General features: G+C 38.1%; 4 protein-coding genes and 1 long non-coding RNA gene across 15 annotated transcripts; 3 read left to right on the forward strand and 2 right to left on the reverse strand.

Annotated features, from left to right (window-relative positions):
- Window positions 1–123: 123 nt before the first annotated feature.
- On the reverse strand, window positions 124–10,817 carry LOC110777588 (uncharacterized). 10 transcript variants are annotated; one of them, XR_008928016.1, is made up of 8 exons: window positions 10,041–10,817; window positions 9,575–9,641; window positions 8,655–9,374; window positions 7,971–8,043; window positions 6,843–7,896; window positions 4,298–6,719; window positions 3,795–3,851; window positions 124–437 (listed from the first exon to the last, which is right to left on the reverse strand). It is a non-coding gene; the product is annotated as an uncharacterized lncRNA (long non-coding RNA). The 10 variants fall into 10 exon arrangements; XR_008928018.1 differs by having other exon boundaries at window positions 6,843–6,917; window positions 8,655–9,641; XR_008928017.1 differs by having other exon boundaries at window positions 6,843–6,917; window positions 7,897–8,043; window positions 8,655–9,641.
- Window positions 1,736–3,078, forward strand: LOC110777590 (cytosolic sulfotransferase 5). The gene has a single exon (XM_021982189.2). It carries the CDS (start codon window positions 1,833–1,835, stop codon window positions 2,832–2,834), a length of 1,002 nt encoding a protein of 333 aa, XP_021837881.1. The 5' UTR covers window positions 1,736–1,832; the 3' UTR covers window positions 2,835–3,078.
- Window positions 10,818–15,285: 4,468 nt separating the features above from the next.
- On the forward strand, window positions 15,286–16,579 carry LOC130467542 (uncharacterized). The gene is made up of 3 exons (XM_056836081.1): window positions 15,286–15,425; window positions 15,553–16,299; window positions 16,388–16,579. The coding sequence occupies exons 1-3, from the start codon at window positions 15,423–15,425 to the stop codon at window positions 16,577–16,579; spliced, it is 942 nt and encodes a 313-aa protein (XP_056692059.1). The 5' UTR covers window positions 15,286–15,422.
- LOC130467007 (uncharacterized) lies at window positions 16,540–19,201 on the forward strand. 2 transcript variants are annotated; one of them, XM_056835520.1, is made up of 10 exons: window positions 16,540–16,707; window positions 16,835–17,194; window positions 17,312–17,341; window positions 17,437–17,552; window positions 17,672–17,864; window positions 17,964–18,053; window positions 18,161–18,313; window positions 18,390–18,493; window positions 18,579–18,657; window positions 18,753–19,201. In XM_056835520.1, exons 1-10 carry the CDS (start codon window positions 16,615–16,617, stop codon window positions 18,864–18,866), a joined length of 1,332 nt encoding a protein of 443 aa, XP_056691498.1. In that variant the 5' UTR covers window positions 16,540–16,614; the 3' UTR covers window positions 18,867–19,201. The 2 variants fall into 2 exon arrangements, with proteins under 2 accessions (XP_056691498.1, XP_056691496.1); XM_056835518.1 differs by having other exon boundaries at window positions 16,553–16,707; window positions 16,835–17,341.
- A 651-nt stretch (window positions 19,202–19,852) lies between these two features.
- LOC110784408 (uncharacterized) lies at window positions 19,853–20,629 on the reverse strand. The gene is made up of 4 exons (XM_056836082.1): window positions 20,368–20,629; window positions 20,176–20,282; window positions 20,020–20,092; window positions 19,853–19,954 (listed from the first exon to the last, which is right to left on the reverse strand). The coding sequence occupies exons 1-4, from the start codon at window positions 20,422–20,424 to the stop codon at window positions 19,853–19,855; spliced, it is 339 nt and encodes a 112-aa protein (XP_056692060.1). The 5' UTR covers window positions 20,425–20,629.
- Between the last annotated feature and the right edge of the window lie 767 nt (window positions 20,630–21,396).

A 21,396-nucleotide genomic window follows, 5' to 3' on the forward strand; every position in this document is an offset into this window, starting at 1 on the left:
GACTTTCTGACGCTTTTTTACGGCAACATTCTGTTTTTTGAGGACACTGATTAGTCTGATTTCTTCTCCCTGCATATTCACAATCCTAAAATCAAGGTTTCAATCCGAAAGCAACCTCAGAAGTCAGAAATTAGAACCGGTATTGAGTATTTTGGTTGACATATAACCAGTTGAAATATGCACTCTGCATAATTATATACAAAATGCAACAAGATCGTATGGAACTTTGTCAGATACAAAACAAAACAATTTACATCAACAATTGCCTTCAAGTCTAAGTCTAATCCTGTGACTTCGGATAAAAACAATGCTTCTAGCTCTTAAATCCCGAGTCTGTAATACTTGATGCAGCCCATCAATAGCAAACTCTGTTCCCCCCAAGCTCACAACAGATCGCGCAAAAGCACCACCACCATAGGCATTCAAGGGTGCTTAATCTTCCAGCAAAACAAAAACATTGAATTGTCAAATATAATTTCAAGGAGAGGGATGACGAGAGGGGAAAGATCGGACAAGCATTTCACAAACAATTAGGGGACACCAAGAGGACCATTACAGCAAATCAAGCAAAGGCTGAAGGAAACAAGAAAACTGAAAAGGCAACACCATCAAATGATGCCGGACCAACAGGGGGATCCTCTCCATTTCCTATCTTAAGTTAATGACACCTAAGCTAGTAAAAAGGGAAAAAAGAATTCCCAAAAAAAAAACCTTAATCCTATCAATAGAGAGACTCAACCAACGCAATAAAAGCTTCATGAAAAGCACAAGAAGTTGCTCAACTAATCAACTATTAGATAAAGCACAAGCATTAGTGACCAAAATTGATGATGATCACCTTGATGAAGGGGCAACAATCCTACCTTAAAAGTTTTATAGCTTATCCATGCTGAAATTATCAAAGCCCACTTTCTCCCCTCTAGTAATATCGTGCACGATATTGTTAGCCGACATGCAGTTTCATAGGTGTGTAGAATATTATGTTGTAAGCAAGGAAGTGTGTAAGTGAGCAAAGTGTTGTGAGCAAGGTGTAAGATCACAAGTGAGCTCCAAAAAGTAAACAGGACAAAAAACATGTCATATATTTTATTACCATATCAACAATGCTAGCTTCCAAAGTCAAACTAACTGAAAATCCAAAAAAAAGGGTGGAAGCAAAGGAAGCTCATATCCGCATTTCACCAAGACAAATCGGGGAAGAACTTGAAAGGGAAAATATATACCCATTGATGGCAAACTAAACGCTAAAGTTGCTGCAAAACCATCTGCAAAACAACCCCACTTCTCAAAAACCCCACAAAACCAAATTAAATTTGATTGCCCTGAAGATTCCCACTCATCACAGCCTCAAAGGATCCCAGTTTATTTATCGGGGGGGGGGGGGGGGGGGAGAGAAAATTAACAAGATTATTAGTAGTAATAGTAATACGGAGTAATAAGAAAGATAAGACATTAAGCTTCGCAAGCACGGCGGAGTATAATTTTGCGTTTCTGTATACTTTCATGTAAAGAATATCCAACATCCTAAGTACAAAATTCCAAAAGCGATAACTGAATTGATATCAAATACTCAACTTTTAAAGATTGGATATCCGATATCCAATCCAAAATCAATATCTCATCGGATTTCCAAAATAAATATCAGATCAGATATCCAAAATCATTATTAGATTAGATATCCAGAATCATTATTAAATCAGATATCCAGAATCATTATCAGATCAGATATCCAAAACTACCACAACCAACTATATATATTTTGTAAGCTTGTAGCCTACAATGTACACCCTTGTTTTTATGCTCTCTCTAGTTAACGTATCCACTTCATTACAATGGCAACCTCATCCCAAAACACAAAACCTCATCATGATCAATTGGAAGGTGAGTTACAACAGCTACTACTCTCCCTCCCTAAAGATAAATGGTTTGGTTTTCCAATGCACCTATATCAGGGTTTTTGGTGTGTTGATCCTATCTTCGAGGGCATAATTGCATCTCAAACCCACTTTAATGCCCAAGATACAGATATAATGTTAGCCAGTCTTCCCAAAGCTGGTACAACATGGTTAAAATCCCTCATATTCACCATTATCAATCGGAAAAATATATCTCATATTTCTCAACACCCTTTGCATTCCAAAAACCCTCATGAACTAATCCCTCACCTTGAGTTTAAAGTTTACAAAGAAAGTCAGCAAGACGTAGATGAAATACCTTCGCCTCGGCTCTTTGCTACCCACATACCATATCTGGCATTGCCTGAATCAATTAAGTCTTCAAAATGTCGAATCGTTTATGTTTGTCGAAATCCTTTAGACAATTTTGTCTCAGCATGTCATTTTTGGCTTGAGTTTGACAGAAACAAGGGCATTAAGCTGGATACGGAAATGATAGAGGAACATCTAGATAAGTATTGCAAGGGGGTATTACCATATGGGCCTTATGAAGATCACTTGTTGGGGTACTGGAACGAGAGCATGAAAAACCCACAAAAGGTGTTATTCTTGGAATTTGAAGGGCTGAAGAAGGACACAAAAGCACATATAATAAGGTTAGCTGAATTTTTGAACTGCCCTTTTTCGGAAGAGGAAGCAAAAGGAGATGCTATAGATGAGATAATAAAGCTGTGCAGCCTTAAGAATTTGAAAGAAATGGAGGTCAATAAGAGTGGAAGGGTCAATCAATGGTATGAGAACAAGGCTTATTTTAGGAAAGGGGAGGTTGGAGACTGGACCAATTACTTGACTCTTCCAATGGCAAAGCGTGTTAATGAAATCCAAGAAAAACTTGAGAACGCTGGCTTTTCTTTTGCAAATTATAAGATGAACCTATAATAGTATAACCTATAATCTGAAGCTCCAAATTAAGGACGAGTTATCTTTTTCTTATATTGTTTTAGCTCTCTCCCTCAATATGTAAGATTGTAAGAGGGAAAATACAATGTATGTCAACTTTTTATTTTCGGATGGAATAAAATAAACACAACTTTTCATAAAGCCCCAACGTCAAGCCCGTATGTTGTTGATCTAAATCTTAAAAGGTCAACGATAAAAGAAATGATTTGAGTAAAATTTTACCGTTCTTGCTTCTTAGATGCATTTAACCACTGAGGTGATATCCTGGCTCTATATTTATTTCAATAACTAGTTTTGCAGAAGTTGTAGCTGCTACTTATGTGAGAATATGCGAGAAATCCAATTGGAACTTCTTGATCACATCCTTTACCCCTTTCTGGTAATTTTTTTTGCTAAATCCTTAGTTTCTCAAAATGGGATAAGAAGCTAAATAAGACAGGACTTCAGTACTCAGTAGTATAGTACTTTGACGGTGGTTTATGTTGGTACTTGAACCAGATCACTGACTCACTGTACACAAAACCCTCAGATTCCCATTTGTATACTTGTCCTTGACAACTAAAACATTGTAGGTAGCAACAAAGGATGGTGAGAAAGTAATGCAAGAAAAAAGAAAGAAATGCTGGTAATGTAATATATACAACCTTTTATCTTATTAGTTAAAGTAGAGCTATAGGGCATAATTTACAAGTGACACAAGCTTCATACATGAACACGCTACTGGAGTTGGAGATTGCTTATTAGGAAAGATTTAAACTATTAGTGTACGGGATGATAAGATGGTCAGAAAAGCAGTTGGTTTGCAGCTTAATATCCGCAATTACAAGCAAAGAGTTTGTCCCACAATAATACACAAAGACCGTAAAATAAGAACATCAAGCATAACGAAGCATAATACACAGATACCTCTACATGAAAACTTACAAGGCAGGAACATACTCATCATAAAAAATTCGCAGTGAAGTCTCGTTCTACTGGTCGAATATAAAATAACATCTGCAATCAACCAAAAGGATTGAAAAATTCTTAGTAATTCATTGTTAATAGCAGATAGTAATGCAAAATCATGTCAAAATATCATTTTCATATTGTGATAACATCCATTTTCTACTCCAATTATACACCAAACTGAAGCAAATGGCATGCACACTTCAATCATATACAAGAATCAACAATTCAGAACCCCAACAACATAGTCACCATTAAACCCCACATTCAGAGCCTAAACAACCATAAACAATATAATTCTCATTAAATCCTATGATTATAAGAAGAATTTAGTCCATTCGTCACTGCAATAGTCTACTCAAGTTCTATTCACCAAATTCAAGCATAACAAAAGACCTAAATCCTATTATTGTAAGAAGAATTAGCTCCATTTTTCAGTGGTCTACTCTAGTTCTGTTCACCAAATTCAAGCTTAAAGAAGAACTAAACTTTACCATCAAACTTTCAACAATTCAAAAACCCAACTGTAACCTCAATCTTCCCCGCATTCAAATCATCTCAATTTTGTTCCACGTCAAATCATCCAAAAAAGAGGGGGGGTGGGAGGAAAAACAATTAAAAATCTTTCTAAGGAAAGGAGGCTCAGATCGGCATAGCATCAAACAAACAATTTGGTGAGGCAAATCAAGCAAGGGGAAATCTACCATGGCGGCAAAGCAAAACTGAAAAGGGGCACATTTGAGGAGAGAGAAAAATCTCAACCCACCAACATGCAAAACACCCATCAAATTGCTGCCAAGCCAAATGGCAAACCACCCAAGATAAGAAATGCCCACAAACCCAAAATTGAAAGTTTGAATACTGTGAAACGATTCTTTATCATCACTGCCTCATTATTGGTACTACGAGTACTACTACTGCGGTTGCTGCTACTGCATGTTCATTTTTGTTATTTCTTTTCTCTTTAGGGTTTTGGGTTCATGGTTAAGGATGTTTGATTGAGGACCGTTTTACGGTGGACGGAGAAATCACCGGCTAAAGATGAACCACCGGTTAAGGTGGTCATCACGGAGAGGGGCAAAACGGCCCTCGGGAAACTCCCATAGCCTCTCCGGGCCTCATTCTATCGTTAGAACCCTTAATTTTCCCCCAATTTGATCTTTTATGGAGTTGTCTTTCTCTTGTTTGTCTATTGTCGTATTTGCCCTACCAATGATGTGTTGGCCCAATGGTTAAGATTGAAGGCCTGTGTACGATATGTCTCAGGTTCGAATCCCCCGCCCTCATTTGTAATTTATATTGCCTTTGTAGCTCATTCGCACCAAAATTGTCGTTTTTGCCCTCATTGTTTTGGATAGCCCATTAGCCCCTTTGATCTGTTGAACGAACTGAGGGCATTAATGTCTTTGCATCTCCCTTACAAACCTTTCTTCCTCGGTAAACTAGCAAATTCTCGAAGCAAATACGGAGTAATTTTTTATTTTAAAACAACAGGAAAAGTACACATAAGTTATACTCAGTGCGGTGCCGGTGGCCAATAGATGCAACGTAACCAACAAAGCGGTTAACTTTTCGATATACATTCAGCAAAATATGACTATCGAAATTAAAAAGAAGTTGTTTGTTGTCATCCATAAGCAATTGTATTTTTCACGGACATTGAACACGTTGCTGCCAAATATGAATTAGTAAGTTATCACCCTCGATGAAAATTTTGAATATTGTTTTCCATTGCCAATAATAATCCATTGCTGAGTGCAATAACTTCTGCTAGAAAGGGAGTAGCCCACGTATTGTAGGAGCGGCTAGCTATATTGTGTTCCCAGATAGTCCCTAATTAAGACACATGTTGCTCCTGAGTTATGTCAACTTACGGGACGATCCGTCGTGCTCATGATGTTCATACACGACCGACGACTCATCATCATGCCGTGTCGGGATCAGCTAGCCCGTGTGTTTGCATGCCAAGCTCTAATAGCTCTACATGAAAGTTCTAAAAGGTGATCTACTTAAGCATTACGGATCTCTATTCCCACCACGATGTTTCTATTGAAGGAGTAGCAGTGAACCATATTTGAACGACGTACGTAGATTGTTTTTAGTGATCGGAGAATTTAAAAATCCCTTGAAATATCACACAACAATACTCTACTACACATTTACACGCAGCATTCGGGCAAGCATAAGTACTTATGGGATAATAGCTCTGTTGTATCACCTTTGAATACAAGTAAACATAGTAGCAATGGCTCAGCTTGCCCTAGTCCTAAGAGAAAACTGCTTGGAAGGACCATGATAGGAGAGTTTACATACCTAAATATGGAAAGCGTTTTAGCTAACCATTAATTTTTAACTATGTAAACCAAAATACAACATTTTTGCAATGTAGGCTCCGTTTGTTTCAACAAGCACAACATCGCTATATATCTACTAATCAACATAATGCCTAGGAGGGTTTACACATTTCTACCCTCTTTGACGTTATACACATGAAAGAACAATCAACAATCACTACGTACTAGAGTTGTAAGTTGCAACTAGTACCCTTACAAAATACGAAGTTGCCTCTGAACCAACAAAATACTTGATGCAGCTATTTTGATTGCAAGAAGTATGTAAGCCAACCTGCAAAGTTTTGATCAGCATCAAGTCCAAATGCGCCCCCCAAATAAAGGAGTCATTTGAATAAAAAAATCAGGAAGTCAGCAGAAAGCACATTGAAATGTCAGAATTGAGTACAAAGAGGAGAGTGATGATAATGGTAGGCACCATTATTATGGTACAGCTTTAATAATGAAATTTCCAAACCTCGAAAATCTTATGTTTTAAGCTTAATGTTTATGCTATCTACTCAACGCACCATGTTACTACCTACGCTGGTGGTCTGTTGTCTTTGTTTATAGCAGCAGCATAATCCTATATAAGGAGTTCCAGAATAAAATACGCAATTTCAACAAGGGACCTCAGGGATCTTTCATGACCAGAAACAACAAACAAACAAACATAATTAACAGAAGCAAGGTACAGTCTGGTTCATACCTTTTGCCCCTTCCTGCTGGTGTTGCACCTCCCCAATTCTGTGATTAGATATTTCAATCAACATTCATCAAATATCTGCAATGCATTCATACAAAATTCAAATGTGCATGAGAGAGAAAGGGATACACCCTTCATTAGTTATACTGTTATAGGAATCGGGAAGGGACCCAAAGTCGAGCCATGGCGAAAATCAACCAAAACCTATAAGGTCCTCCATGCTCAGATACCGATTATTATCTAGCATTTGCGACTCTCCTATAATAAAACTGCAATATGCCGATGCCAAGCACACTTCAACAGACCAATCTTTCTTCTACCTACATTTCACTTCTATTGGGTTTATTTCACAAAACACAGTTGAAAACAGCAACGCCATTAGTGTTATCAGTAACACAGTCTAGCCTTTTCTATATAAAAAAAATAAAAGGTCTAGCCTTGATATAGACAAGCGGAAAGGAGGGATAGCTTTAATTCGAATGTGTGAATCATCCATCAATTGCATGCATACACATTTTACACGAGTTGACAGGCTCAGAAACACCTTTAATTGGGCATAAGTTTAATACCATGGCGGCAAAGTAAGCAAAGCTCACGCTGCCAAGCCAATGGCAAAAGCTTGTTCCCCTTCATTTACTACTCATACCACCCCCAAAGGATGCTCCCAACAGATTCCCCATTTGCTTCATTCACGGTCAACAATTCAAGACAAACCTTTGACCATTAATTCTTTAGTCACACAACTAAAAGTTGATATTCTAAATAATATACTCTCGGACGAATCTAACAAGATCCCACATGATTATGTTCTTTTTTTGTTGGTGAGAATTTATGGTCAAAGCTTGAGATGTTTGACTTTGGAAAAAGCAAAAGGTAAATCTTTAGCAATCCTGGGCAGGACAGGGGGGTAAGCGAATAAATGAAGTAAAAAAATGGAATCATCACAGCCTTTTACATAATCATCTCATCCACAAATAAACCCAATGTAGATCGAATACTACTATGAGCCTACGACTCCTGATTCCCCTGATATAGCTCAGTTGGTGAGAGCAAATACCTGAAATTCATATCTTGCAACATTAGCCAGAAGGATACATCGATATGAGAATTTAAAAAGCACAAAGGAGAGACCTCGTATTGAAGCTTAGCTCAAAAGCAGGCTCATGGAGGCCTTCTTCAGTGGATGCATTAGTACTGGGAAAACCTGCAAATAATTCAAAATGTTCCCATATTCAAAACATTTTTTCAAACTAATGAAGAAAAACAACACAAATAAGTATACACATTAAATTGGGCTACCTTTTCCTTTTAGACCCAGGATTCCCCCAAACAAGAACCTCAAATTTAAGACCACGATGGACTTTATAGATGTACCGATACACGTACTGTTCCATAAAACATGACATATCTTACCCATCATAGTTTTAAGTGTGTCTGCACTCAATTACGCATAATTAATCTAGTTCTTATACTGGACCTTTAGATACAGCTGATATGTCGATTTCAACCATTAAAGAGCCAATTTTTACCAGCTTAATTCAATCTCACCACCTGAAACCAGCAATTCAGACATCCAACAACTTCAATTCTGTCCACCTTAATATCTTCTTCACGATCAGTTAAGTGTAAACAAATACAGAATCGATTTCTTTCAACAATTTATGATATACTCCTAAGCAAGGAACTTTCACATCCAAAAAAAACAAGAAATGCTCGAATCAATTTCAAATATTTACTCATATGGGTAACTTAAATGGCATATTCTCCCAAAATAAAGCCACACAAAAAATAATGTAATACGGAGTATACTATTACCTTGTCAGTTGTCAACATTGCTAGCTTCCCATTCTTTTTTTCTTAAACCGCTGTTTTTCTTTCTTTCAGGAGGGAGGTATTACGGAGGCTCAGATCTACGGTTCATCATACAATTTGGTGGAGAATTTAAGGTGGAGAAACTACCATGGCGGCAAATCAATTAAGAGGGTGCCAGCAGTCATAACAAATTAACCACAACATGCAGCGGGGATAGCTCTCAATGGGTGGTGTTTAATGTTTATTGCTTCCCTTTGTGGCTCCCATCATTTAATTGCTGCCAAGCCAAATGGTAAATTATCCACACCTCAAAGAAGCTCCGAACCTAATTTGATTATGACTATGTAGAACGACATACAATCATCACAGCCTCGTATGAATTATTTGTTATGGGGGTAATGTAGAGAGTCTACCAAAGCTGCATAAGAAAGAACTTGATTGAAGATATTCAGCTTAGCACATTCTCTAAGAGGACCGTTTTCTGAGTGTTTGGAGCAATCATCGGCAACAGATGACTGCCGGTAAAAGTGAATATGGAGCAACCATCAAAGGAGAGGGGGGAAACGGTCCACAAAACTCCCACATCCTCTCCCAGTGGTGGTTCAGTGAGCTCAACTGACACCCCAAAAAAAACAGAATTTTGATTAAGTTGAGATGGCCGAGTTGGTCTAATGCGCCAGATTAAGGTTCTGGTCCGAACAGCAATATAACATTCCAGAGAAGCTGCATAAAAGTATAACACATAGCTCAAATTAATGATATCGATCATTGAACTCCTCACATTCTCTTTGAGGACCATTTTGAGTGTTCTGAGAAATCATAGACCATTGATGACCGCCTGTGAAGGTGGTCATCAAAGGAGAAGGGCAAAACGGTCCTCGGAAACTCCCATGGCCTCTCCAAACCTCATTCTTAAAACTAACCATGTTTATTACTCAACTAGTCGTTACTCGTACATCATATGCCCTTCCATGTTGCTGAACAAACATCCTGAAATGCAAAAGCGATAAACATCAAAACTACCACTATTATTACTCAACTAGTTGCTACAATTTAGTCTAGTTCTTATACCTTTGATACAAATGACATTCCCAATTTCAATTATAAAAGAACCAACCTTTACCATTTATGTAATCAATAATGCAGAATCCAACAACTTCAACTTCAATTCTATTCATCTTAAACTGATTAAATAATATCCTGAATTCGCCAATTTAGGAATCCAGCGACAAACTTGAAACTTTCATACCGAAGAACAAGAAACCCCTTAAAACTATCTCAAATCAAACTTTAAAAATCACATGCAAACAAATATTTCATGTCTATTTAACAATAATATTCACAAAATTCAAACTACAAACAAAAAGGGTAAAATTTTACAAATATTACCTTGTCAGCAATCTCACCATTGCTAGCTTCCAATTTTATTTCCCCTGAAATTGAATCTGGGTTTTGTTTTCTTTTTCTTTTTAGGAGGCTCAGACCCACATTTCATCAAACAATTGAGTGAAGAACTTCGAGGTGGGTATTCTACCATGGCGGCAAACAATCAAATTGGAGGCAAAAACCAAAACCCTAAACCCTAACCCTGAACCAAACAGAGTTCAATTTGATAGCTAGCTAATGTACACGAGACCCGGGGCCGAATCCCGTATACATCACTGCCCTTTACAGCTCCCATCATTTGATTTCTACCAGGCCAAAGGGAAAATTACCACACACCTCGGAATAATTCTCCAAACCCAAATTGAAATTGACTACTTTGAACGGTTTAAACTCATCACAGCCTCTAAATAACAGCTATTGATCAATTTCCAAATGTCTGATGTTATGTAGTGACTTGTGAGGTAAGTAGATAGATAGATGCATGCATAGAAAAAGACAGAGTGTGGAGTTGTGGACTGAGGAGGAGAGAGAAAATGAAGGTGCAGAGATTTGAGCTTAGCTTAATCTCCTTTAGAGAGGCCGTTTTGACGGTGGTCGGAGAAATCACCGGCTAAAGATGACCGCCGGGGGAGGCGATCATCTAGGTAGAGGGGCAAAACGGTCCTAGGAAAACTCCCAAGGCCTCTCCCTGCCTCATTCAACCGTAAACCATCATCTCTGCCCTTTTGCTCCTTTTATAGTGCTGACTACTTGGGAAAGACGGGAAGGTGGTGCTTGTGAATTTGACATTCTTTACCCTTTAAATTTGGCTTTAGGAGGGACACTGGACTAAGGCCATAAGAGCATCCACAATGGTAAGCTAATTTGACAATTAGCTTATTATGCCACATAAGATTTCAAGCTATTTTATTGTCTAGCTAATTTGTGCCCCAATGGCTAGCAACTAGCTTGTTATTTAAATTTATTCCACTTGTCCACTTGTCAATTAATTACTTCATTTGGCAATTTTGAGAGCTAGTTGTCAAGCAAATTAGCTTGTTTAAGCTAATTTACTTGGCAAAGCTAATTTGTTATTTTCACTCCAATGGTTTAGCTATTAGCTTGAAACTTTTATAAATTTCAAGCTAGTCCCTAGCTACAACCATTGGAGATGCTCTAAGGGCAATAACGTCTATAGCACCTAGCTCACCTGGCAAAGAAAAACTGTGAGAGTGTGAGTAGACTTGTAGTGTAATGTAATCGTATTCTGGACACGAGTTGTTAAGATCCAACCTAGGAGTAGTTTTCTAGCTTTAGATAGAATTACGATGTTACTATCAATCAAGTGTTTATTATAGTTTATAGCTAATTCAAATTAATCTTTTATGAAGGACATATCCTTGCTACTAAAAAGCAAGAATGTAGCACGAATTCGGTGTCAAAACATTCAGACCGTGGCACCAATGCACATAAGAATATGCACCTTGACTCGGATAGTGTACTTCAGGTGCATCGTCTAAGAATGTAAAACTTGACTCGTGATTCCCTCTTTTGGATACAAAGTATTTAGCATGATAAATAGTGCAATCGTACTCGGAACACCGGTTGAGCAACTAGTCTTACTCCGAACACCGGTGCGTCTAAGAATTTGCACCTAAACCCAGGTAGTGTACTCCAAATACCGGTGTATCTAAGAATGTGCAAATTGACTCATGGTGCCCTCTATTGGATATTTGCTTGACAATAATGGTGGGAGTAATTTGAATTGATAATGTAATGTAACAACACTACAAAGGATTAAATGTTGGCAATATCAAGTTATCAACATTTGAGAGCAGCTTTCATCAATCGAAAATGGTTTATGATAAAACATAATCATGCTTGATAAACTAACTAAAGAAATCTCTTTCTTAAAAAAGAATTACAATAATAATAATAATTGAACAAATAAGTAACAACATAATCCACAAAGATAACTACTTTTTAGATTTCCAGCCCCGTCTTTATTGAAGAAATACAGACTTTGAAAGTAGTCAGTATACACACAACCAATGAAAGCAACTACTGATCCAGTATATAACTAAGTTGAAATGAAACCAAAATACAAAATACACCTGATGATCTCCTCATGTTGTACAAAACGATCTAGTATATGTAGCGGATACAAAAGAGACAACTGACCCTCAGTCGAAGGTCCATGATCATTTTTACAGCTTCTGAAGTTCTGATGTTTGAACCATGAACTGAAACAACTAGGTGATATTCATTTGTTTGCTGTATCTAGACAGCAGGAAATTGTATGTCACCCAAACTACAAACTACAAACACCTGGGGATACCAAAGGTAATAGAAGAACTCGATACTTCCTGAAATGAACAGTCAGCAGTTATCTTTGGCATGAAAACAGAAGCCATGAGAAGATACCAAAGGACACACACAAGACCTCAGAGAACAGGCCAGCACTGCAGCAGCCCTTTAAACACTCTTACTCTATCTGAACATCATTCTTATGACTGACTACCCATAAAAGCAGGTAATATTGATGCTGGTGAAACAGAATGGCATGCTCCAGGAGAAAGATCACCCCAGATGGCTTACTTGGTTCACTTAAGCTTGTAACATGGAAAAAGGTACTATCCACTTATCCAGAACAGCAAAAGGCAAGAAATTTATTCACATTTCATATTATGCACTATGCAGATAAATATATCTCCACCTAAAATGTGAATTTTCACATTAGAAACAACAAAATGTAAATAATCCCTCCAACACTAAACCCACCAAGCTTCAAGCAATTAACAATTACATGAATACACTACGACTGGGTGTTTTGAAACACACGGTTCAGCAAATTAAAGCTTCAGCAATCAAATCAGTGAATCACTATTACTTCCTTGCCAATTCAACAAGGTAGACACATACAAGGATACAAATAACCTCTACATCTATTCAATAGTTCTTTCTCAACCAGATATCAAAATTTTCATCTTGCAAGACTATCTGTGAAACAACTGCATACAAGTAATACCAAAAGTATCACACTATTCAACATAATATTCCCTAAAACTAAGCAGCTACATTGCCAATTTCAAGCAAAAAAGAACCACTCTTTTTCCATCCTAATCAAACAATTCAAAGAACCAAAAAAATTACTACTTCACTACCACTAAAATTCACTAATTCATTAAAAAAAACACAGTTTAATGAGCAACTAATGTTGAATAAAAATCACAAGCAACTAATAATTTCATGCATTGAATCTGGGGTTTTGTTTGATTGGTTGGGGGTAGGGAGGAGGAGGCTCAGATCTGCATTTCATCAAACAATTTGGCGGTACATTCGAGGTGGGGAAAGATCTACCATGGCGGCAAATCAATCAAAAATCACACTCACAAACTCAAACACCCCTAACAAATTAGGGTTTCTATCAAACAAACAAAGCCTTAATCCCAACGGATTGCTGCCAGGCCAAATGGTAAAACTCACCCACCTCGTAAAACGCTCCAGAAACCAAATTGTTCGACTAATTTAGCAATTAAACTCATCACTGCCTCATTCATAGGGAGTACGTAGTATTATTTGTGTGTGTATATATATATGTACGGAGTACGTAGTTTGGTAGGGTGAATCCAATAGCTCATTAGCAAGAACAGAGCCAAAGATCAGACATTCAGCACCCAGAAAAGGAAAAAAAAGAAAGAAAAGGGTATCAGAGAAAGAGAGCGAAACTGTGAAATTAAGCTCTACGATATCTCAGAGGGCCGTTTTGATGGTGGTCGGAGAAATCACCGGCTAAAGATGAACCACCAGTTACGGCGGTTATCACGGAAGAGTGGCAAAACGGTCCTCGGAAAACTCCCAAGGCCTCTCCCTGCCTCATTCTTAAACTAATGATAGTTTTGTGCTGTAAAACCCTAGTTTTCATTTTATAGTGTTGAGTTATCAAAGATGGTGCTCAGGGCTGAAATGACACTTTTATCCTCTATGATGAGAGTATCACTATACCTTTGAGGAAGTCTTGCTCCATAATGGCTTGTGTCCAATCTGGACACAAGTGGGGGCATTATGGTATTTTCACCGTAAAAAGAGAGAGGCCCACTTGGAAATAACGGACTCCGTTATTCATTGCTGGCAAAAATTTCAGATTTCAAAATTTTTGAATTTGAGGTATTTAATACTCACATTGTCTCTCTCCTCCTTGTTATTCTCTCTCCTCCTTCAAAGCAGTCCTTCTTCCTCGTGCTCCTCCTGCAGTGAAGACGAGCAAGAAATTCAGATTTCGGGAATTTTGGGCAAAAAATTCACACCTCCATTTTCAAGACGAGCTAAAAAATTCACACCTCCATTTTCAAGACGAGCTAGGATTGTTCGTTAATTTGGTGAATTCGTGAAAAGCAATTGCGCTGGAGGAAGAATTATTTGTCATCAAGAGGTAAAACCCTAAAACCCAAATCGAAAATTTAAAAAGTTATTGTATTTAGGCTTATTGGAGGGTTTAGGGTTGTAATCCTAATTGTTAAAGTCGTCTAATTTTAAGAATTTCTGGGTTTCAGTTAGTTAGGGTTTCTGGTTTAATTGCTGCATGTTTTAGTTCGTTTATTAATAATCGTTTTTTAATATTTGTTTAGGGTTTTGTAGGCTGTTGGTGGAATTAGGAGTATGAATAATGGTTGTTTTGTAACTGGGTTTTGATATTTGAACAAATTTGGTATATTTGATGTCGCCTAAATTTTGGAAATTTGTTAAAAATAGTGTTGATAATATGGAGAATAGTACTTAAAATATAGAATTATTTTTAAAAAGGATCATAATTTTATATTGATCCTAAAATGGTACTGAAAGTGTTTGACAGTTTGGTATCGCAAATGAGATTTGGATTGGTAGATTTGTACCAAACTAGGTCTAATTACTGGTCTAATTATGTGTGGATGTTTATATGTGTGCATTTTAAAAGTAATTGCAGTGTGAAGTTTTGGAATGTTGTGAATTTCTTGTGTTTAGTTTACGTTGTTATTGTAGTCATTAAGTTTTATAATTTTTTAGGAAAATGGGTAAACGTAATGCTCCACTTCCAAAGGAGAAAAAAACAGAGGAAGGCGTTGTTAAGAGAAAGGGCGTGTCTACAAGGGCAGGAGCACGAACGGTAATTAAGAATGCTATTGTATTAAATAGAAGAATCCAATTCTAATCCAATTCTATTTTTAATATTCAGACATAAGTAAACTTGTTGTGTTGTGTGTGTAGAGAACAACTGCATGTGGACTAAAGGCAGTGGAAGGTTCTTCCAGTGGAAATAAGAGAAAAGTCTATGATGCGGAGATTAGTGGAGAGGAGGAGCCACGTACAGAGAGCAACGATGACGAGGACGTCGTTAGTATTCATAACTTAACCACTACTATTAGACCGATGGTTTGTTGAATTGTTAACTACCTATTTCATGGATATCTATTTTGTGATTGAAAATTAATCAGAACAAATGTTTATGATCAATTCTTACATGGTTTTGATTTAGTGGGCATTGTTGTATGCATCTTAGTTGAGTGTAGGTGCTCAGGTGAAGAAATCGGAGACTGTTGTGTCCACCAGGCTGAGGAAAGGCATGCATGAGAATGATAGGATTGAGGTGTTTTCAAAGTTGGTGTCACTGTTGGATGACAGTCGAAGGGATTTAGTTAGAAAAATGGGGTTTGGAGCCCTCCTCACCGTGAAACTGCGCAACCTGTCCCCAGAATTTGCCTACTGGTTAGTGACCAGGGTAGATGGTGCTAATGGGGTGTTTTATGGTGGGGGCGATATGGAATTCAGCCTGGATCCCATCCAATTTAACTGTGTTTTGGGGCTGCCTATGGGTACTCAGCCTGTACCATCTCTTAATGGAAACCTAGACACACGCCATAGGAATATAGCAGACCATATTGTTCAGATGTATGGGGATAGTGGTGGGGTTTCTGTTCAGAAAGCTTGGGAATTTGCAGTTGGAATGAGGGATGGACAGGGTAAGGCGGTGGCTACTATTGTCCCAATTGTAACAAGAGAGGAGGAATTTGAATTTAGAATAGCCTTTATGATTGTTATACTGGAGCTGGTGTTGTGCCCAAGCACAGACGGGTTTACCTTGGCGGGAAGGTTGTTACCTGCCGCATCGGTAGCACCGGAGTCAAATTCATATGATTGGTGCACGTTCTGTTTAGAGTGGCTAAAGATATGGTGCAAAATGTTTGCACATCAGTTTGATCAGCATGGAGTTGTTTCTGGATTGGGGGGCTGCAGCCTATTTTTGACGGTTGGTATAACTGAAAATATTTTTATTTATTGTGTATAATTTTGCAAAGCTCTTATTTGATTCTGAAGCAAGTTGGTTAATGTTGTAGGTGTTCTACCTGGACCACCTGAATGTTGTTCCTAGGCAATGGTGTGTTATGCCGAGGGTGGCTGTGTGGTCCCAATCTGATGTGGATGCCCTGATAGAGGCAGACAAGAAAGCTGGAGGTGACTATGGAAGAACTCAGATGAGATGGAATACCAAAAATTTCTGTTGTGTTAGTAGTGATTCAGCAGTATAATGATTCATTCATATATGGACTGATGTTTTATTTTGATGTTCCACAACCAGTCTGTTGATGTTGCTTACGGCGAGAGACACCATCCTCGATTGCCAAGAGATATGCGGGGTTCCTACATTGCAAAAGAGGTTTAATCTATTGTTTCTAATCCAATTTGGTTTAATTAGATTATTAGTTGATTAGTTTATAAGTTTCTGGCTTCTGTCCCGCGCGCGCACTAGATATTCTGATTGTGTGATTGAAATTTGTATATAGGTTCTGAATGTTTTAACAAGCCGATTTGAGAGAATCGAGGAGCAAATGCACAACCAAGGAGAGGTTTTAAGAAGTATGAAACTTGATTTGTCAAGAATAGTAGGGGTGAGGGAACAAGATAGTGGGTTGAAGGACACTCAAAGTGGAGGTACAAGTGGTGGTAGTGTGGGTGGTGTGGCTGTTTGCCCTGCTCTCGGAGGTACGCAGACAATGAGGCCGACCACAATTCCTACGGCCACTGCACAGCAGTTTGGAGTTCCGTCGCCGGTGGGTTTTGCACCGGCCTTTGGTTCAGCTCGGGGTATTGGCACCCGAGGCTTTGGGTTCCCTCCTCCTTCCACTTCAGTCTCTCCAGTTTTGGTGAGTGATCCTATAACCCCTGGTCCTTCTTCTGCGGTTACCTCAGATGTTCTTGGATTTATGGCTCCCTCTTCCTCTGATTGTTCTGTCCCTACGAAATCTATGACCACGCTACAGACTGAAGTACAATCTCCTGCTCAGAAGCCGGTACATTTTCTTACACTACTGTGAATGAACAATCCAAGATATACTTATCTTAGATAATTTTAATGTTGGGTTATATACATATCCAAATTGCACAGGTAATCACCACTGAAATTTTAAAGGGAGTTTCACCTCTTAGGAGCTCCCGGAAGAGTCGTACTGATATGGAGAAGGAATTGGTTGCTTTCATCAAGGAGTGCCAGGGAAATAGCAAGTAAATGTCAAACTTTTTAGTAAATTATGATTATTAATGTATTTGTATTTTGTTAATGTTTACAAGTTTTAACTTGGAATACGACAGTTGATTATCCTTCAATTGATCAATATATGCAGGGATGAAGGACCAGAGTTGATTGAGTTCGATGGTTTATGTCTAAGCAAATATCAGATGTATCGAATGGTAGCAATGGATGAGTATACGGGGATAGAATACGTCAAGGTGGCTAGTAAGATGTATACTAGCAGGTGGAAGGCAGAATTGGGTGCCGGTAGAGGACGAAGTGTAATGCTTGAACCTGGTTTCGGGGTTAGTTTTCAGACGTATTTCTCATCTATGTTATCATGATCTGATAATTTTTTTGTAAACGTATCTTGAGGTAATTAGTACACCTTCTAATTGTGGCAGGTTAAGGTACAAACAAACGAACCCCCTCAGTCTCTTGTAGCCCCATTCGGTGCCCCCTTTGAAAACCTCGTCATTCGGGAAATGTTTGTGGTATGTGAGATAACATCACATTCTAAATTAAATACATTTGTGATAATTATTGGTAAATTTTTAATTTACCATTTAACTTATCGTATCTATTTTGCAATTCATGCCAGGTTGTAGTACCCGTGTTGCACATGTACTTCACACTTCCACCGCACACACATTGGTATTGTGTTGCATTATCCATGAAGGATAAGCGGATTTGGGTCCTTGATCCTACATCAGACGAGCCTTTGTCTGAGCACGGTCGTCTGATTAGCCACATGGTAATGATTGTATCTAAAAACATTTAATAATTATCGCATACATTTCATACATATGATTGACTTGTTATTCTTGTAGTTCAAGTACTTGGACACCCTGTTTTACTCTAAAGACGAGTCATGGGTAAAGGATGGACTGAGTGGATGGGGGGTTGACCTTGTTTCTGTCCCACCAAGCGATGAGTAAGTAACCCAACGCAATCGCTTCGCGTAAATATAAGTTGGTTTGTTTATATAAGGATTATATGGTTTGATCACTGTAATGCAGTGTGTCAAGTTGTGTTGTAATGCTAGCATGGATAAAGGACATAGTCCAACGCAACAAAATTTCTCCCACATTCCAACCGGTACGTTCATTTAGTTCCATGTGTTTAGTTGTGTGTGTTCTTGAAAACAATAGTCCTGTAGTAATGCTATCATATTTATTTGCTATCATCATCAGGGTGCAATAGAGGATGCAAGGGTATCACTTGCTGTTGATGACATCTTGTGCGAGTTGAATGTGAGGAGACATGAGGTGTACGACCTTATTTCTGGGAGGCAAGTCCGTGTGTAGACCGTGTTTACGTGCTTGAACTTAAGTTTTTGGATGTAATTTGGATGTATTTTGGATGTATTTCGGCAACTCTGTTGCATTTGAATTCTGGTACTTAGTTTGGAAGTTAGTTTGGAAGTTTGTGTGGAAGTTAGTTTATGACCAAACATTTGATGTTGTATGTTTATATTTCTACTGTGAACTAAGGGGTCTTTTGTTTTAAAGGAATCCAGGTAGAAATAAGATATTTATGCGCCAATTAAGATCCCTGATTTGTAGTTATGTATGAAATCAATCAGATAAATGAACACAAGTAGTGAAATGCACACAGGTAGTGAAATGCAGGTCAACTTTGGTATACGACATTTGTCAACTTTGGTATATGTCATTTGTCAACTTTGGTATGAGTATGACATTTGCCAACTTGGCTTTGGTACAGTTCATGTAGTCCTAAATTCAAGTTTGGTACAATACATTTAACCAGAACTTTGACTTTGGTACGTTTTCATGTCGTAACACGATTTGGTACATTAAATGTAGCCAGAACATCGAATTTGGTACATTAGATGTACCAAGAACTTCGACTTCAAGTAAACCCATTATATTTGCTACACTTTTGGTGGTGATAATAAGATTTTAAAGTTGCCAAACTTCGTACACTTCTTATTTGGTACCACCACTTAGGCAAATAATAAAACACTTGACTTTCATTTGACCCACTTTTGGTGGTGATAATAAGATTTTAAAGTTGCCAAACTTCGTACACATAATAGGCAAATAATAAAACACTTACAAAGAAAAGAGTTAAGTAAACGATAATAATCCAAAATCAACTAACAAGACCCTTAGATATAAATTATCCGCATAGCAGTAAAGTGAATTATCCAAAAGCAGCAGTAAACATTACCACCAAAAAATCCGACACAAATCTTAAACATTAGATAATCCGGCTAATAAACAGTTTCCAAGAGTTACATAATATTACTACGAGAATCATCAGATGCCTTTCAAGTACAGGTGATTGCTGACAATGCTTCCTCCTTTGCTTCATTAAATTCCGAGAGAAAGTCTTCCATTAGTAGCGCTTTTCGAGCCACAACAATATTTTCCTACAACGATGAATGAATGGTAATAAGGAGCAATATATATGAGGGCTAAATACAAAGCCACTTACCATTCCATATCTTGATACGATACGAGCGGCCGATGACTTTATCCATCCCAACATTAGTACGCCGCAGCTATGACTGCAAGAAAACTAGTTGTGATTAAACGGGGGAATAAATTTTAAATGACACACAGAATGATTTAAATCCTCTGGTTCACATACTTGTCGGTGTTGTTCATAAGCTCGACTAGTTGTCTTCCCCAACTACCCATTGTGCCTAGTTCCCACTGGGGGTCATGGACATTTAACATCGTGTCGATGGCCGGGATCTGTGATGTAAAGCATTCACATCAACCCCAGAAATTGTAGTTTGTAAATGACAATCGGCGTAAAAACTTTGGAAGCAAAACATACCATATTTTTCAGAATAGACTTATGCTTCTCTTCGGGGTTGGGGTACATAGTATCCATGAACCATATGGTCTTCTCCTTCAACTCAAATGCAGCACACCACCAATGGTCATCGTCCAATACAGGAACAAAAATCTGATTCCATCATATTACCACAGGAATTATTAGTTATTTGTTTATTCAGAGAACATGTGAAAGGAGAATGTTAAAACTAGGAAAAATACCACACAAATCTGGGATGCAGTTATGTCACGAAGAGGTTGGCCGTGCTTCTTTGCCAGATGTTCAAAAGGATCCTTATTCGTAATTACCCTCATCTGTAATATAAAATGATGTTCAATAAATATATTCTGGTGTAAACCCTAAACACCTAAAACTTAAAAATGTGATTTTAATAATTAAAAATGTGATTTACGAATTCAAACTTAAAAGTGTGATTTAAATAATAAAAAATGTGATTTAAGGCGTAATAATTCAATTCAAGGCGTAATTACCGCAAATGTTGGGTCAAGCATAATTCTCCGACTCTTGCCTTCGTAATCCATTGCCCACTTTTTCATATACATCTCCGAAGCCATCCTTACATAGTCAGCACTGACCCTCGCTCTTGTATGCAAGACCCCATAGCATTCTCTTTGGGTTGCACTCCTGCCATCGTAGGTAATCATGACTTGTCCTGGACTGCAAAACAGGACTGCTTTAGTTAAGGTATTAAATGAAATGGGATCATATTCTTATAAGTTGATTAACTTACTTAGCCTCGTCTCTCAAATCTTTCCATCTCTTAACGAACGCAGTGATGTCATTAACCGGACCTGTGACCCTTTGGTTTGTACCAGACACGAAATCTCCCGAAAATACTGTTGCAGATGGAATATGAGTTCGGTGTCCTAAACTCCTCCTCCTCCTTGGTCCTCCTCCTCCAGCAGCGGCCTCTTCATTGTCACGCGCATCCTCATTCAACTCCTCATCATTGTCACGCGCATCCTCATTCAACTCCTTACTAGTCAATGGGTCGTCCTGATTCAACTC

Source organism: Spinacia oleracea, chromosome 2 (assembly GCF_020520425.1).
Source record: "Spinacia oleracea cultivar Varoflay chromosome 2, BTI_SOV_V1, whole genome shotgun sequence".
NCBI lineage: Eukaryota > Viridiplantae > Streptophyta > Magnoliopsida > Caryophyllales > Amaranthaceae > Spinacia > Spinacia oleracea.